Source organism: Somniosus microcephalus, chromosome 12, assembly GCF_052327205.1.
Source record: "Somniosus microcephalus isolate GS21.2 chromosome 12, FLI_Smic_1.0, whole genome shotgun sequence".
Classification (NCBI taxonomy): Eukaryota; Metazoa; Chordata; class Chondrichthyes; order Squaliformes; family Somniosidae; genus Somniosus; species Somniosus microcephalus.
The window spans coordinates 85780008-85798482 of record NC_140998.1 but is presented as its reverse complement, the minus strand read 5'-3'; the positions used below and the strand labels follow the sequence as shown (position 1 = coordinate 85798482).

General features: G+C 48.9%; 1 protein-coding gene across 1 annotated transcript in view; it reads right to left on the bottom strand.

Annotated features, from left to right (window-relative positions):
• The window catches only part of actr10 (actin related protein 10), a 35588-nt gene extending 29659 nt beyond the window's left edge, over positions 1-5929 (bottom strand). Inside the window, exon 1 of the mRNA XM_086003268.1 lies at positions 5758-5929. Coding sequence (XP_085859394.1) covers positions 5758-5834 — 77 coding nt within the window. The 5' untranslated portion in view covers positions 5835-5929. The remainder of the gene's footprint in view (positions 1-5757) is intronic.
• Between the last annotated feature and the right edge of the window lie 12546 nt (positions 5930-18475).

Sequence of the window (18475 nt, the reverse complement as noted above, 5' to 3'; positions counted from 1 at the left end):
GGAATTTTAACTATGAGGAAAGATTAGATAGGCTGGGGTTGTTTTCTTTGGAACAGAGAATGCTGAGGGGGAACCTAATTGAGGTGTATAAAGTTATTTGGGATCTAGATAGAGTGGATAGGAAGGACCTATTTCCATTGGCAGAAGGGTCAATAACCAGGCTTTTTACGAGGTCAGTGGCGAGCGCCATCGCTTCATCACTGGCCACAACTTCCGGGTCATTGTAAAAGACCACGCAGCAGAGGAGAGATCACCATGGCAACAAGAACAAGTCCGGGCTGGCTGACAATAATATTGAACATCTGCTTATGTTAGGTTGTGGACACAGAAAGAACAAGTGTGTCAACCAATCGTGGGTGGTATTGATTGGAACCAATTATTGACAAAGCACCGTCTCAGTTGGGGTGGCAGGTTAAAACGGACTTTTATAAAAGCTAGACTTTTAAGAGAGAGGAGACAGCTCCACCGCGACTGCTGCAACTTTGCTTTGCTTCCTGACGACACTACCTCACCCGGTGTCTTCTTAGCTGCTTGCTGCCAAACATGAGTATGTGACTTTTACAGGGCTAGTCTAGGATAGACATTTACTTTTAAAGGTTATGTATTTTGGAAATTCAAAAGGTAGTGTATTGTTAAGGCAGTTCTAATTTTTGCATAATAAAACCAATATATTGTTTAGATGCTAATGAAACTTTTCTAATGTGTTAATAATAAATTGTTTTCTTTATAAAGCCATGGTTTGTGCCTTGAGTTTCTTCAGGGAAAAGTGGCCATTACGTTAACAATAAAATTAAATCATGGGAGGAGATAAAAGAGCAATTCCCCAAGTGTAAAATCACGGCACCTTTTTGCTCCTACAAGATACATTCTATTTCATGTATTCTTCATACTACATTTATACTCAGACTGGTAGATGCAGGATGGGTTTGAACCATTTCGAACTGCCTTGCTGGATCTCTGATTCCCCATCAAAACAGCTACAACAACAACTTGTATTTATATAGCACCTTTAACATAGTAAAACGTCCCAAGGCGCTGCACAGGAGTATTTTAAGACAAAAAAATTGACACCGATCCACAAAAGGAGAAATTAGGGCAGGTGACCAGAAGCTTGGTCAAAGTGATAAGATTTTAAGGAGCATCTTAAAGGAGGAAAGAGAGGTAGCGAGGCGGAGAGGTTTAGGGAGAGAATTCCAGAGCTTAGGGCCCAGGCAACAGAAGGCACGGCCACCAATGGTTGAGCAATTATAATCAGGGATTCTCAAGAGGGCAGAATTAGGAGGAGCGCAGGTATCTCGGGGGGGGTTACAAAGATAGGAAGGGGCGAGGCCATGGAGGGATTTGAAAACAAGGATGAGAATTTTGAAATCGAGGCGCTGCTTAACCAGGAGCCAATGTCAGTCAGCGAGCACAGGGGAGATGGGCGAACGGGACTTGGTGAGAGTTAGGACATGGGCAGCTGAGTTTTGGATGACCTCAAGTTTACGTAGGGTAGAATGTGGGAGGCCACCCAGGAGTGCGTTGGAATAGTCAAGTCTAGAGGTAACAAAGGCATGGATGAGGGTTTCAGCAGTGGATGAGCTGAGGCAAGAGCGGAGACGGGTGATGTTACGGAGGTGGAAGTAGGCGGTCTTTGTTATGCTGCAGATATGTGGTCGGAAGCTCATTTCAGGGTCAAGTATGACACAAGGTTGCGAACAGTGTGATTCAGCCTCAGACAGATGTTAGGGAGAGGGATGGAGTCAGTGGCTAGGACTGAAAACAATGGCTTCAGTTTTCCCAATATTTAATCAGTGAAAATTTTTGCTCATCCAGAACTGTATGTTGGACAAGCAGCCTGACAATTTAGACACCGTGGTGGCGTCGAGAGAAGTAGTGAGGTAGAGCTGGGTGTCGTCAGCGTACATGTGGAAACTGACGCTGTGTTTGCGGATGATGTCACCAAGGGGCAAGATGTAGATGAGCAATAGGAGGGGGCCAAGGACAGATCCTTGGGGGACACCAGAGGTAACAATGCGGGAGCAGGAAGAGAAGCCGTTGCAGGTGATTCTCTGGCTACGATTAGATAGATAAGAATGGAACCAGGCGAGTGCAGTCCCACCCAGCTGGACGATGGTGGAGAGGCGTTGGAGCAGGATGGAGTGGTCAACCATGTCAAAGGCTGCAGGCAAGTCAAGGAGGACGAGGAGGGACAGTTTACCTTTGTCACAGTCACAAAGGATATTTGTGACTTTGATGAGAGCCGTTTCGGTACTGTGGGAAGGGCGGAAACCTGATTGGAGGGATTCAAACATGGAATTGTGGGAAAGATGGGCACGGATTTGGGAGGCAACAACACGTTCAAGGACTTGAGAGGAAAGGGTGGTTGGAGATGGGGCTGCAGTTTGCAAGGACTGAGGGATCAAGGTTTGTTTTTTTGAGAGGGGTGATGATAGCAGATTGGAGGTGGGGGTGGGGGAGACAGTACCTGAGGAGAGAACCGTTAACAATACCATGGGAGCCAGAAAAGGAAGTTGGGTGGTCAGCAGTTTGGTGGGAATAGGGTTGAGGGAGCAGGAGGTGGGTCTCATGGACAAGATGAGCGCAGAGAGGTCATGAAGGGAGATCGGAGAGAAACTGGAGAAAGATGTGAGTTCAGGGCTAGGGCAGGGGGGATCCTTAGAGGAAGTTTGGCCCAGTGGGCTAGGGGAAGGAAGGGAAGTGGCAGAGGCAAAGAAGTCCATGAACTCCTCACATTTATTATTGGAGGCGAGGGTGGAGGAGACAGAGGAGAGGGGTTTAAGAAGACGGTTAGCAGTAGAGAATAGGAGCTGGGGTTTATCTTTGCATTCTAGAACAATTCGGGAATAGTGAGCAATTTTGGCAGACGAGAGCAGGGCCTGATAGTGCTTTATGTGGTCCAGACAGATCTGGCGGTGAATGGCTAAACTAGTTGTCTGCCATATCCGTTCGAGTCTGCATCCCTTGGGCTTAAGGGAACGAAGATGAGAGCTGTACCAGGGGGAACGGCCAGGGTGAGAGGGTAATTGTTTTAGAAGGAACTAGGGCATCAAAGATAGTGGTGAGGGTGTGGTTGAGCAGATCGGTAGCTGCAGAAATGTCATAGTGAATGGAGGGCCAGAGGCTGGACAGTTGGGATTTCATAAGTGCAGTTGTAAGAGAGTTGGGAGAGTTTTTTCCAGGGGCGGACACAGAAGGATTTGCTGGGGTGGGGATGTGGATTGGGAGCGATACGAGGAAATGGTCAGAGATGGCCTTATCTGCAATTGACACGATGGGAGTAGTGAGGCCACGAGAGATGGCCAGGTCGAGGGGGTGGCCGTGAATATGGGTTGGGGAGTTTGCATGGAGGGAGAGCTTAAGGGAGGATAGGAGGCTAGTGAACTCAGAGGAGAGAGAACATGATGAATTGAGATGGAGGTTGAAATCACCGAGGATGAGAAGTCGTTCGGTGCAGAGGCTGAGGGGGAACAGTGAAGATATCTCAGTAATAACATTTTTGGTACTTGGGCGAGTGGTAGAAAACAAGAATTTTAAATGAGAGGTGAGAGGGGTGGAATAAGGCGAGATGCTCAAAGGAGGAGAAACTGCCGGAGGAATAGGGGCAGACCAAGGTGTGATTTGGTGATGAGAGCCACACCGCCACCACGGCGGTCTGAGCGGGGCAAGTGGTGGAAGGTATCGCCAGGTGGGGAGGCTTCATTTAAGAGTAAGGTGTCATCACCCCTCAACCAAGTTTCCGTCAGGGCCATGATATTGATGCAGTCATCCACGATAAGCTCATGGATGGCAAGGGCCTTGTTCGCAAGTGAATGGACATTCTGGAGGGAGATGCAATTTAAAATTTTACAATTTAAGAATTTAAAGCGCGCGTAAGTGGCAGTGTCTACATTCTCTAAACATTTAAATTAACTTCAGGTAAATTAAAAAAGTTTAAACCTGTTTCACACCACACTACTTGCCCCAGGCAGTCTCACTACTACTGGAGTCTAGCTAGGCCGCAACTCTAAATTCACACTGCATCTTGTGTTGCTACGAAGCAGTAACTGCTTTATAGCATCACCAATGTTCCAATACAAAGCACCCTTAGGTCAGATGGTGAGACACGTTTAGTGGCAATTTTAAACAATGCAGTGACAGATAGAAAGATCTGCCATATTTCAAATCGCAAAAAGGCAACATTCCCAAAATCTATTGGAGAAATGTTTTACATAGGATTACATAGGTGATTGCTTTATTTTCTTACTGCTGATTGGAACATACTAAATATCTAAACTCCCACCATCTAAGGCTCAGTTGTGTAAATAGAGCAATTAGAAATGTATTTTCTTATCTGATGTTAATTGTTTTGAAGAGGAAATGTAAGATCAGGACCAAACAGGTGGAGGGGAAGTTGTATCACTATTATGTAGCAGGTGAAGAGTTGAAGTCCATCCAGGTATTAGAACTAGTTAAGTCTGAGCCCATAATGTAGATAAAACTAACCACCAGGGACAGCTAACCCATCCGGGGGGGGGGGGGGGGGGTGGGGATGAGAATCTGTTGCAGCAATATGTGCTTTTAAATCCTACAGATGACTAACAGCTTTGTTTAGTTGTGAAAAATACCTTTGTTTCAGTTTGAACTTTAAGAGGGACGTGAGATATCTCTGACCCCAGTCTGCAGCCATTGTTCAGTGGTTCTCTGCATGCCAGCCAATTGATTGGCTAGGGTGGAAATGCTCCATGAACATAACAACAAAGTGCATTTATATAGTACTTTTAATGTAGTAAAACGTCCCAAGGTTCTTCACAGAAGTATAATCAGACCAAAAAAATCAGAGTTTAGTAATGTTTATTTGTTTTGTAACTGATTCAGAGTTAAATAATGTTCAAGTAAAATCCACCGCTTTGATCTTTTTCTATTTCAAGATCTAATTTGTATTTTAGCCTCAGTTACACTGCTCGGGAGTAACTGATCTTCTGCGATCTGAAAAATTAGGTAGGTCACAAATTCTGTTAACTCTGGAAAATGAGCAGATAATGTCATACTTCAGTTCACAGGGAGCATAGGCTTGTTTACAGAAGCAGTCATCGGAATGAACATTTAGAGTTAGCTAAAAATTGTAACAATTGCTATGGTGCTTTTAAAAATTACATTAACTGACCAGTGACAATAATACAATCAATTAAATTCTTGATCACAGCATGGGGTGAGGGGGAATAAGCACATCATTCCTGGGCCACTCTCGCACAATATCTAGTGCCAGCTTCACAGTGCTGTTTTAAAAGACTAGGAGCATCTCACCATTTTCTTGAATGCAGCTGATGATTGGCCCCAGGGGTCTACGCCCTGAATTAAAAATCAAGAGTGAGAGAGTGTCCACTAAGAGGGCAGCATTATGCATATCCACGTTTTGAGAGCATCCTTCACAATTCAGATGTCTCACTTCTTGCACACAAGCATTAGTTCCTGTATAAATACTTAGAACAGTATTTTGTATGTCAACATTAAACAAAGGGAATCCTGTAGGTAAACAGTTGCCTGTCCTGATGTAGTTCTAACAACATCCACCACCACTGGTAGCACACCGCGGTTTATCAACCATTTCACCGAATCTGAAAACAACTTTGAATTTTAATTGAATAGATTTATTTTTTAAATATGCACAGAAACAGGCCATTGGGCCTGTGCTCCACACTCTACTTCTCCCACCCTACTCCATCCAACCCGATCAGCATATCCTTCTATTCCCCTCCTCTGTATTCTCCGACTCACTTAGTGTAGGCGGCCCCCAGATCGATCACAACCGCCGTCTTCTCGCCTCCGGTGCCCAGTCCCTCAAACAGCGGCATCCCGCAACTGCGCTCGCGCCAGGCCGGGCCCTCGCTGCTCGCGCTCCAGCCCACAGCACCCGCTGACAACGGCCAGCGCTCGCGCCCACAGGCCCCCGGCTCCGTCACTCACCCACCGCGCGGCAGCGCTTGCACACTGCCCGATTGTATTTCACACTTTATTTTGTGTGGAAAAAACCCCCAAACGCTTCTCTATTGAGTTTTATTTATCTAATGACGATTTTCGAGTAATTTGGCAAAAATAACAAAAAAAAACAACTCTCAACAGATTTGTCAGGCACTAATTAGACTCCACAGTTGGTAAGAAGCATCGCAGGCAGCCAAAGCCGGCCCTTCGAGTGGAGGCGGCTGGTGCGGGTCACGTGTGTGGGCCTTGTCCTCAGTGTGGAGCTTGCATTGGGGAGTGAGTGGGCAGAAAACAATTAGCAAGCTGTTGGAATGAATCAGTTAGACAGCGATGAGCCTGTTTGCACAGCGTAAGGGGGGAATATGCGACTTTAGGTGAAACATCAAAACAGCAGCTTGAAAAATGGTTTAGAAACATTTCTAATGTGAATTTAATGGGGCAGTGTTATCCAAGAAATGGAAGACTTAACCCTCGCGGTTACTGTTCCTTCTATATTCCAGGCCTGCAACACCTCTCCTGCTTGTTGCAGCGCGGGGGGGCGGGACGGAGACGGAGTGGGATTTGCCAACATTGAATTGCCCGGTGACTAGCGAAGCTCTGTCAAGTCGCAACCATTTAATTAAAAAATGTAACCTTTGATACATGGCAGTCTGAAAAAAATAAACACAGCTCCATGTGTTTAAACAGTTTGTGTTCTGGCTCACTCTAGTTTTGATCATAAACCGCTAAACGTTCTAAATGTTTAAACCAAGCACTGCCGTTCATTTCTAGAGGGATAGAATTGAAAAGCAGAGACATTGGGGCAGAATTTGCAGTCGGTACTCCGAGTACGCCGTCACACCGCCTTTGAAATTAGCGCATGCGCTAAATCCCAAACTTGTGATCTGTCAAGTTCCAATTAAACAGATCATCTGCTGCGACTGTCAAATCCTCATTTCTGCACAGAGTTGGGCTAATTGCCCACCAACTGCGCATCAATTACACTGGAAAATTTTACGGCTGGTGCAAACAGGCGTAGGAGCATGTTCACATAGCATAAGGGAAGTGGGGGGATATACAATATTAGGTGAAGCATCAAAATAGCAGCTTGAAATATGGTTCTCAGTGTGCGATGAATGGGTTTAAAACTTATCAAACTGAAAAGCAGTTAAGATAAAGTAAGATTAAATATAAATAACTGTCCTTCCGGGAACAGCAAGTGCTAATTGCACTGTTTCAAAAGACAGGTTCTCATAAATCTTCAGGTTAATAAACTTAGTATATTTGGAATGTTTTTGAGATTTAGAACACTTTCATTTTTTGTGCATTAAAAATCATGTCTAGTAAGTTCACGGTTGAATGCAACATTGCTCAAACGGAATGACGGGGTCCAAAGCTCTAAGTGCGTGTTGCTTTTTAAGAGATTAATTTTTTTTCTTGCATAGCCTAAATATTGGAAATCGACCCACACTTCCACATGAAATTCTGTACCGACTGCCTAACGTGCCAGGGTGCACCAGAAACAGGAGGACGGCAGAAAAGTCTTCTCAAATCCATGCCCTACAAATAAATGGGCATCGGAGATTTCTGTTTCCTGATTGGCGCACTGCCCCACGTGATCTTAGGTACGCTTACACACATGGTGCGCCCCTGGGATCCACAGGCCACTACACTGCGCACAACTCCGCAGCAAAACACGCAAGTTTTCGAAGTGGGGGGGTTCACACCAGGTAAGTGCAGATTTCGTTCAGAGGTCGGCGGTGTACTCCTTAGCTATGCCGCCGACTGCAATTTCAGGGCCCGTTATATTCAACCTGCACACAACCTTGGTTAGACCACACTTGGAGTACAGTTCTGGTCTCCGTGTTACAAAAAGGATATAGAGGCACTGGGGAAGGTGCAAAAAAGATTTAGGTTATACCTACCAGGAAAGACTAAACAGGCTGGGGCTCTTTTCTCTAGAAAAGAGAAGGCTGAGGAGTGATCTGATAGAGGTCTTTAAGATTATGAAAGGGTTTGATAGGGTAGATGTAGAGAAAATGTTTACACTTGTTGGAGAGTCCAAAACTAGGGGCCATAAATATAAGATACTCACGAATAAATCCAAATAGGAGGAACTTCTTTACCCAGAGAGTGGTTAGAATGTGGAACTTGCTACCACAAGGACTAATTGAAGGCAGATAGCATAGATGCATTTAAAGCGAAAGCTAGATAAATACATGAGGGAGAAAGAAACCTCTTATGCTGAGAGTTAGATGAAGAAGGGTGGGGGGAGGCTTATGCACCGGCATAGACCAGTTGGGCTGAATAGCCTGTTTCTGTGCTGTAAATTCTGTGTAATGCTAATGCCCTGAGTAAAGGGTTGCCAACTCTGGTTGGACATATTCCTGGAGTTTGATCACGTGACCTCTGCCTGCAGTTTGCAAATGTTATACTTTACCTTATAAAGGTTGGGTCCCCTATAATTGAGTATCTTTGCTCGCCCATTTGCGCCAGTTGCTGTTGTGCAAGAAATTCTGAGAATCAGGAGGCTGCCCATGTTCAATTAAAGGAAGTACGATGGCGCAATTTCTCCCAGGTCGCTAGCAGCAGTGCCCAGGAGATTCACCTTCCATTCCCAGAGACTTTCAGACAAACCGGGAGGGCTAAGGCATAGCTAAGGAGTACACCGCCGACCTCTGAACGAAATCTGCACTTACCTGGTGTGAACCCCCCCCTTCGAAAACTTGCGTGTTTTGCTGCGGAGTTGTGCACAGTGTAGTGGCCTGTGGATCCCAGGGGCGTACCATGTGCGTAAGCGTACTTAAAGTAACCTAAGGTAACAGGCAACCCTGATGCACCACAAGCTCTCTCCAAACTATATAGTTCCTTCTAGCAAGGAAATAATCCCAAATCAAGGGATTTAGCTCTGCCTCCCAAGCATGGCTCTCCATAAAACTGGTGCCCATAGTTAGAGGTGGTACCAACAGCTTCTACACTAGAAGGTCACATTTAAATAAACTACTGTAGCGGTTCGTGTAGATCGCCACTAAATAAGAGAGTTTGACTTCGACGAACTATTAACAAGTTGTTTATTTACAGGAACAGACTAATTACATCAGGTAAGATGGCTGACTATAGGAGCACCGTGGTATAGGTCTTGTCCCAGCGGGGACTCCACGAGGACTGACTAGAAGTTTCCGAGCTCAACTGCCAGCAGGTTCCGAGCTCAACTGCCAGCAGGTTCCGAGCTCTAATGTTGGAAGGTTCCGAGCTCTGATGTCATGACGTCAGAGTACAGGAGAGAAGCCTGAGTATAGTAACAGACACATACAGTAAGGTAAGTTAAAGGGAATTATGTATCTCAATGTAAGGGACAACCGGTGGTACCGCCACATAGGCCCCCCCAGAATTCGCTTTAACGAAAGTCCAAGGATGAGATGGTCTGACGAGCTGGTGGTCTCGGCGATCGTGCTGTCTCGGCTTGGCGAGCGAGTTCCGAAGATGCTGCTCGTGAGGGGATCCGTATGCGCGTCGTGGCGAATAAAGTGTATCCGTCAGGCGAAAGACCGTGGAGACGTGCGAAACAGCAGGCCTTGTCAGAGTGATGGGCAAGTTGGGCGGACGCGGGCGATGACTCTGTTGATGTTGGAACAAGTCCTTGTTATAACGAACTCTGCAGGAACGCCAAACGAACGTTCCAGAAGGACTTGACAGGCGAGGTGAGTGAACTCGCCGACAGGTGAGCGAAACCTTCAGGAGGGAACATGCGGAACGGTGCGTGCCATAGTGCTACAACGTGAACACAACAGAGGGTGAAGAGTTGCTGCGTTGATCAGTGATCGGTGAGGCCAGCAACTTTTACGTGGCTGAACGCAGCCGCAGGATGCCCGTTGGACCCGTCCTCGATGAGTGCAACGTCAGTAGAGGTTTGCGTTTGTCAAAGGGAAAACTGGAGAAAGGGCGGCAACGGTCCAGGTTGTTGTTGCTTTCAGGAGGAGTTAACTCTGCCTGGAGGGCGGCAACACTTTAACAGTTGTAGATTTAGGAGAAAACAGCCGGGAGGGCGGCACGCCTTTTGTTCACGCCGAATCGTGTAGTAGGTAACACAACCAGCAGGTTGAAGGGCTGGTGCGTCATCGGCGGAGGAGTCGTCGTCGTTTTTCACGAGGGATAGGTCTTCGTGGTTTGCGAGGGATGGGTCCTCGTGCGCGAGGAGTGCGTCCTCGTGTTTCATGGGGGTGAGTCCTCGTGGTATCCCTGCAGGGCGCGCTCCGATTTTGTGGGCCCGAACATGCTGTACCCCGCACTTGGAGAGATTTATACTTGCTGTCGCTGTGGACGTAGAGGCGGACGATCCGTGTGGTGGTAGGAAAGACGAGTACGGGGACCGTGAGCAAGTGCGTGGTCGGCGCCGCATCGATGTTCTCGTCGAACAGGGCTTCTACCGGTATAAAGCACGGGGGAGACTGTGGCTCCCTGGATTGCGGTAGCGACAGCAAAACGGCTGGTGCTTCCATGGCGTGCTTCTTTTGTGAAAATTGCTCACAAAAAAACGAATGGGGTCCAGTTGAGGTTTGTCCGTGTCAAACGGGATCTGCTCCAGGCTGCGCTTACCTTGCGAATACGTTCGCAAAGACGGGGTCGCCTTTGGCGGAGTGAGGTGGTTGCTGTTCCGTGGTTGTTCGTCGGTTGTGCGTTGGTCGTCTTGTGGGAAGACGAGGTTCAGGTGCGCGTTGCTACCATGAAAATCGTTCACAGATACGGGTTCACCAATTGTAGTGTTGGAATTGAGCTCTCGTACTCACGTCGTTGGGTCACCAATGTAGCGGTTCGTGTAGATCGCCACTAAATAAGAGAGTTTGACTTTGACGAACTATTAACAAGTTGCTTATTTACAGGAACAGACTAATTACATCAGGTAAGATGGCTGACTGTAGGAGCACCGTGGTATAGGTCTTGTCCCAGCGGGGACTCCACGAGGACTGACTAGAAGTTTCCGAGCTCAACTGCCAGCAGGTTCCGAGCTCAACTGCCAGCAGGTTCCGAGCTCTAATGTTGGAAGGTTCCGAGCTCTGATGTCATGACATCAGAGTACAGGAGAGAAGCCTGAGTATAGTAACAGACACATACAGTAAGGTAAGTTAAAAGGAATTATGTATCTCAATGTAAGGGACAACCGGTGGTACCGCCACACTACGTTTTTTCCCCCCAAGATGTTGCAGACATAGTGGGCATCGAAAATTCAGTTAATACAATACTTTGATTTCAGAAAGCCGTTGACAAGGTTCCAGATTGATGATTAATGGCTAAAATAAGGAGTCCACATGAGGGTTAAAATGTGCTAGATCGATATTTGGTTTAAAAACAGGAAACAGAGGGCATAATTAGGGTATCCCAGTGATCAGTTTCAGGAACTTTCTATTTTTAATATAGACCAATGGCAGGGAGAATATGGGACGGATTTTGCGACCCCTATGGGTGCGTACGCGCCCATAGGGGCTGCGCAAGTGCCGGTTTCAGGCATGCGAAGCGCAAGCGCTGAAAACCGGCACTTGTGCTCTGTCAAGAATTCCCTTGACAGATCATCCGCATGCCCAAGAAAAGTGCCTCTGCGGGTGGAGAGTTGCACTTTTTGCACAACTTCCGCCCGCTGAATGACTGTCAAATTTTTACGCCTGGTAAAAGCAGGCATAAGGCCTGCTTTTACCAGCTTAAGAGTTTAAAAAAATAGAAAAATGAAATTTGATAACTCATTTATAAATTAAAAATACTCTTCAAAAAGTTAAGTTTATTTTTAGCCCCATAAAAACATTTAATTTCCCCCCCAAAAAATTAAATTTTTGTTTAAAATATTTAATTAAGTGGCATTTTAATTCATTTTAAATATGTAATTACATTTTTTTAAATTTAATGTGTTGGTGTTGAGATATCGCGGCAAACGTGGGAGTCGAGACCAGAGCTATTGAAAACACAACTGCTTTATTCCAACCACATGACAAACAGGAACTAGAAATGCCCGCGCATCCACTTAAATACTTCCCAGACAGGAAGTGCTCCCGGCAGCCTGTCCCTGCGGGAAACAAGTTGCTGGAGGAAAGGGCCCCCGGCTGGGGGCTTCTGCTTAGACTGTCTGTGCCGCCGTGAGCGGATTATGTCCAGTGGTGGCGTGTCGCCACAGAGCTCCCCCCAGAATCCGCTTAGGAGGAGTGGACGAGTCGTGACGGTGGTCTAATGGTTCTGCCGCAGCGGCTCTGAGTGGTCGCCGGTCTGGTTGGTTGGGTCGGGCGGTTCGCCGCCGGCTGTGCTGGCTTGCCGGGGGGACGGCCTCTAGTTGGAGGCTGGGCCACGGGGACCTGTTCCCCTGGTTCTGTGTGTGCTGGTTTGAGCCGGTCGATGGAGACTGTCTCGACCCTGTCGCCAAGTCGCAGCTTGAAGACCTTGTCCCCGGTTTGTAGCACCTCGTACGGACCGTTGTACGGGGGTCGCAGGGGCCCGCGGTGCGCGTCGTGTCGCACGAAGATGAAGCGCGCCTGCTGTAAATTTGGCGGGACGTGAGGTGCGAGTTCGCCGTGTCGGTTGACCGGAAGTGGGGCGAACTGCTGAGCGGAAGAGAAAGAGTCGAGCCGCTGCTGTTCGGCCGACCAAGGCTTGGTAGGCTCCGGAAGGAATTCGTCTGGGACGCGCAGCGGTTGTCCGTAGACTAACTCCGCTACCGAGGACTGGAGGTCTTCCTTGACCGCGGTGCGTAGGCCGAGTAGCACCCACGGTAGGCGGTCAGTCCAGGTACTGTCCTGCAGGCCGGCGCGGAGTGAGGCCTTGAGTGACCTGTGGAAGCGTTCACAAAGTCCGTTGGCCTGCGGGTGGTACGCCGTGGTGCGGTGGAGCGTCACCCCGAGGTTGCGTGCTGTGGCCGTCCAGAGTTCGGAGGTGAACTGGGCGCCTCTGTTGGAGGTTATGTCGGCCGGTACGCCGAACCTTGCAACCCAGGCGTTAACGAACGCCCTGGCGATGTCGGCTGTGGTGGTGGAGGTCAGCGGCACTGCCTCAGGCCAGCGTGTGTAGCAGTCGACCATCGTGAGGAGATAAGTTTGGTCTTGCGATGGTGGCAGGGGACCGACGATGTCGACGTGTACGTGGTCGAAGCGGCGGCTGGGTACCTCAAAGTCTCCCAGGGGTGCTTTGGTGTGCAGCTGTACCTTAGCCCGTTGGCAGGCGAGGCAGGAGGTGGCCCAAGTCCGAACATCTCTGCTGAGGCTGCGCCAGACAAAGCGCTTGGAGAGGAGTTTGACGGATGCGCGGGAACCCGGGTGAAAGAGCCCGTGGAGCGCGTCGAAAACGCGGCGGCGCCAGGTCTCAGGGACGACCGGCCTGGGTTGGCCGAGTGAGACGTCGCACGTGACTGCCGTGGCTTCGGGCCCGTGCGCGACCTTGGCTAGGCGTAGCCCTGGCAGGCTGGTAGCCGCCGAGAGGAGGTCTGGGTCCGTGAGCTGGGCTGCTGCTAGTTGTGCGTAGTCGACCGCGAGGTGATTCGCACAGACGGCGGGACGGGAAAGGCAGTCGGCGACCACGTTGTCCCTACCGGAGACGTGCTGAATGTCCGTAGTAAACTCGGAGACGGCCGCGAGCTGGCGTTGCTGCCTAGCGGACCAGGGTTCGGTGTGCTTGGCCATCGCATATGTGAGTGGCTTGTGGTCCACATACGCGGTGAAGGGGCGGCCTTCCAGGAGGAACCTGAAATGGCGGACCGACAGGTGGAGTGCGAGAAGCTCGCGGTCGAAAGTGGAGTATTTGACCTCCGGGGGGCGCAGTTGGCGGCTGTAGAAGGCAAGTGGCTGCCACGCGCCATTGACCCACTGCTCGAACACGGCCCCGACCGCGTGGTCGGAGGCGTCGGTGGTGAGCGCGACCCGGGCATCGGCCCTCGGGTGCGCGAGCAGAGTGGCGTCGGCGAGCGCGTTTTTGGTGGCGTCGAAGGTGGCTGCCGTGTCAGTGGTCCAGGCTACGTCCATCTTGCTGGATTTTCCTCGGAGGGAGTCGTATAGGGGCTTCATGAGGGCTGCGGCTCTGGGGATGAACCTGTTGTAGAAGTTCACCATCCCGAGGAACTCCTGGAGGCCCTTGATGGTTGTGGGGCGGGGGAATTGCTGGACGGCCTGCACCTTGTTGGGCAGGGGGACGGCCCCAGCAGGGGTGATGTGGTGACCGAGAAAATCGATCTCGGTTAGGCCAAATCGGCACTTCGCCGGGCTGAGGATGAGCCCGTGTTGGGCTAGGCGCCCGAACAGGATGCGAAGGTGTTCGAGGTGTTCCTGTTTGGAGGAGCTGGCCACGAGAATGTCGTCTAGATAGACGAATAGGAAGTTCAGGTCCCGGAGGACTGAGTCCATAAGGCGCTGGAAAGCCTGTGCTGCATTCTTGAGGCCGAAGGGCATCCTCAGGAACTCGAACAGGCCGAATGGGGTGATGACGGCCGTTTTGGGGATGTCCGCGGGGTGTACGGGGACTTGGTGGTAACCGCGCACCAGGTCGACTTTGGAAAAGACGGTTCGTCCGGCCAGTCGGGCCGAGAAGTCCTGGATGTATGGCACCGGGTATCGATCGGGGGTGGTGGCGTCGTTGAGGCGGCGGTAGTCCCCGCAAGGGCGCCAGCCTCCGCCGGGCTTGGGGGCGATGTGGAGGGGCGAGGCCCAAGGGCTGCTGGAGCGGCGGATGATGCCGAGTTGTTCCATGGTGGTGAACTCGGCCCGCGCGATTTCCAGCTTGGCCGGGTTGAGTCTGCGGGCGTGGGCAGAAACTGGGGGGCCGGTGGTGGGGATATAGTGTTCCACACCGTGCTTGGCGGCTTTGGCCGAAAAGGTCGGGTTAGTGAGGGCGGGAAACTCAGCTAGAAGTGCCGAGTAGTCGTCCGTGGCTCTGGCGAGGCAGTAGGTCGTCAGGCCGGCCGAACGGGCCGGGGTAAAGGCGCCGGGGATGGGGGCCATAGTGTTGATGTCGACGAGGCGGTGCCTCGGAATGTCGACAAGGAGGCCGTGGGCGCGTAGGAAGTCGGCGCCGATGAGTGGGCAGAGGACCTTGGCTGTGAGGAACTCCCAGCGGTAGCGGCGGCCCGCGAGGTCGAGCGTGACCATGCGGGTGCCATATGTGCGGATTTCAGAGCCGTTGGCTGCAGCCAGTGTGATACCCCGTGTGCCGCGTTGGATCTCGAGGGCGGAGGCGGGGGTGATGCTGTGCTGGGCCCCTGTGTCGCACAGAAATTGGCGGTTGGTTCTGTCGTCAGTGACGTACAGTAGGGGCTCCTTCTGCCCCGCGGCCATCGCGGGGGCCGGTGCGGGGGGGGGTTTGAAGGTACACGGTGGCGTGCAGCGTTGAGCCCTAGCGCCAAAACGGGTGTGGTAGTAGCAGTGACCCGGAGTGGTAGGGCGGTCGGGCCTAGCGGCCCGGGAAGACCGCGTGGTCGTTGCCGTGAGGTCGGGCGCGACGTCGCGAGCGGCCTGTGCAGAGAGCAGTCGGTCAGCCTTTTCGGCTATATCATTCAGGTCCGTGGAGTCAGACTCCACAATGAGCGGGCGGATGCTGGCGGGGAGCTGCCGAATGAAAAGCGTGCGAAAAAGGGCGCCGGGGTTTTTGTCGTCTGAGAGGGACAGCATGTGGGAAAGCAGGTCTGATGGTGAAGCGTCACCAAGGCCGGGGAGGTCCAGGAGTTGGCAGTGGCGCTGGTAAGAGGACGTTTGAAATTTTTTAAGTAGCGCAGCCTTCAGATGTTCGTACTTGCCCTCCGTTGGTGGATTCTGCAGCGCTGCCCAAACCTTGGGGACTGTAGCGTAGGTGAGCGAGGCGACGAGGTAGTCGTACTTCGTGGCGTCGACTGTAATGCCTTTCAGCCGGAATCTGGACTCAGCTTGAACGAACCAGGCTTCGGCGAGGTTCTCCCAAAAGTCTGGTAATTTAACCGTGACTGCGTTTGTATCCGCCATGCTAGCTTAGGATTCGTCCTGAGCGTCGGGGTCACCAGTGTTGAGATACCGCGGCAAACGTGGGAGTCGAGACCAGAGCTATTGAAAACACAACTGCTTTATTCCAACCACATGACAAACAGGAACTAGAAAAGCCCGCGCATCCACTTAAATACTTCCCAGACAGGAAGTGCTCCCGGCAGCCTGTCCCTGCGGGAAACAAGTTGCTGGAGGAAAGGGCCCCCGGCTGGGGGCTTCTGCTTAGACTGTCTGTGCCGCCGTGAGCGGATTATGTCCAGTGGTGGCATGTCGCCACATTGGTATATATTTTAGGTGATCCCCATTCATACTTTTGACAGTTCTGGAGCGCCTACGAGCCGCTTGCGCCCCTGGGATACATGGGGCTCTGCCCGCGTGGACCTGGAGAGAGCCAGGATCACAAGCAACCATTCTTCCTGGGCCACCAGGTAAATTTGTAGATATTTTGCAGGTCGGAGGCATCCGCCCGCGGGAAGCCTCCGATTGCAAATGTTGGCCCAATAGTCTCAGACAAGATCAGTCTCAGACAAAGATCAATTTGCTCTTCCACAGTGATAACATCTTGTATAAACACAAGATCCAGATAATTTCATTTGAATTCTGAACCCAGAAAAAATAATTATTTAAAATTTCCTCCTATGTTATGCAGCTTTCCTTAACCAAAAGGCCATTTCTATGTCCATTTCTACATGCTGGTCTGTGGGTAAAGAAAACATTTAAGTGTTTACCCCCTCCAACATATCTTGGACCTCAATCATCATTTCTTCTTTATGTAGCCAGAATTCATTTGTGTGCCTGATGTAAGTCTAAGCTTCATTACTACAATTAGTATTGATTGAGTAAATAGGAAATATGAAACACACTCATCACCGTGTATACCTGGGAGTGGCCACCTCATATTACAACAAATGTAATAATGTGATTGCATAGTTAGCCATCCTGTTTATGGTAAAACATGGAGTACTTTGACAGTGGTTCCTGGGAAGTTTACGGGTTGTGTCATGCTATTTAGTGTCGTGTAACCCAGGAAATTCACCCAGGAAGAGAGGATAGAACTAAAAAGGGCAGTTCACCCAGATGCTCTTGCACAACTTCAGCAAGTAACTCTAAAAAGGCACGGCCAGAAATTGGGTGAAATGCATTGCCTAGCCTTTTGGTTAAGGAAAGCTGCATAGCTTAGGAGGAAATTTAAATATTTTTCTTGGATGAGAATTCAAATGAAATTATCTGGGTCTTTGTGTTTACATGAGATGTTATCACTGTGGAAGAGCAGATTTAGCTTTGTCTGAGACTTCTCTCTCCTGATTCCAGTTTTGTTAGAAGTAGGTTGCAGAGCCCTGATGGGAGCGAGGGTCAGAGCAAGGAGAAATATCACAATCCATTCAGATATGCCAGCATTTCATTACTTTCTATATTATCTCAAATTTCAAAAGGTAAAGTAAATCCTAATGTTTAAATCTTTTAATTTAGTTGTATACAAGTCTGGACTAAAATGTTTTTTTAAAGCTTGTGCTTTATATACTTTATTAAATTCCAGCCACATTCACATTTGATAGACATTATCTGTATACCAAAATGTAAAAGAAGTATTTAACAGTAGCAGAGAAGGGTTTGACCAGTATTATTATTCTGCAGAACAGCAGTATAATGCAGCACTGCCACCCTCCAGAGGATTCAAAGCATATATGCATGTATAAATTAACAAAAGCGTTTACACATCAATATGCTATCCAGAGTCTGCGTCAGGTTTTTGTATTTTCACTGTCTAACCTAATTGTATGATCAGTGGTTTGGAAACTGGCTAGTTATGTAAATGATCATTATCTGGGTTCTGAAAATAACGAGATTTGGAAGGAGAATGCACAGCAAAGAGTTATTTTTGTGTAAATGTTAAGAAAATATTCTGCCCACAAGAGGACACTCTGAGTATCCTTATGTGGGTTCAACTATATGGAACAAACACAGCACTGCATCTGAACGTCTTTAGCTTTCCTTCTCATTACATCTCATATGGTAATATCCTCAAGTCAGCAAGTTTACATAAACAAAAATTAACATTCAGCAATAAACAGAAAAATAGGTTATCCAGTGTAAAGGTAAATATCTGCACTTTTAAAAACTGATTGCAACTATGCTATAGTTACTCTACATATCCTCAGAAACATTTCAGCACCAAATATTATAATGGGAAATTGTATCTGTCTGCAAAATTTAAGTTAATTTAAAAACAGTGAATGGCTCTCTAACATCAAGTTACCTCGAACTTTTAGAAAGAACAACAGATAGACCCTTCGAAACTAAACCAAAGGAAATGCCATCATCTTAATTTATGAAGAACTGAAGCATAGTCTTGCTAAAGGAAATTAATTTGCATTAATTGTTTTAACTATAAGAGATAATACAGTGAAAAGATTAGCCATCTTTGAGCACAGTGAGTGTCTGCTGTAGAAAAATGTGATGCATTTGATTGGCTTTTATTGCATGATTTAGATTAGAATGCTGCATGTTTAGAAAGCATAACATGGTCAGTACAAAGTGTGGGTTAATTGTTGGGAATTTAT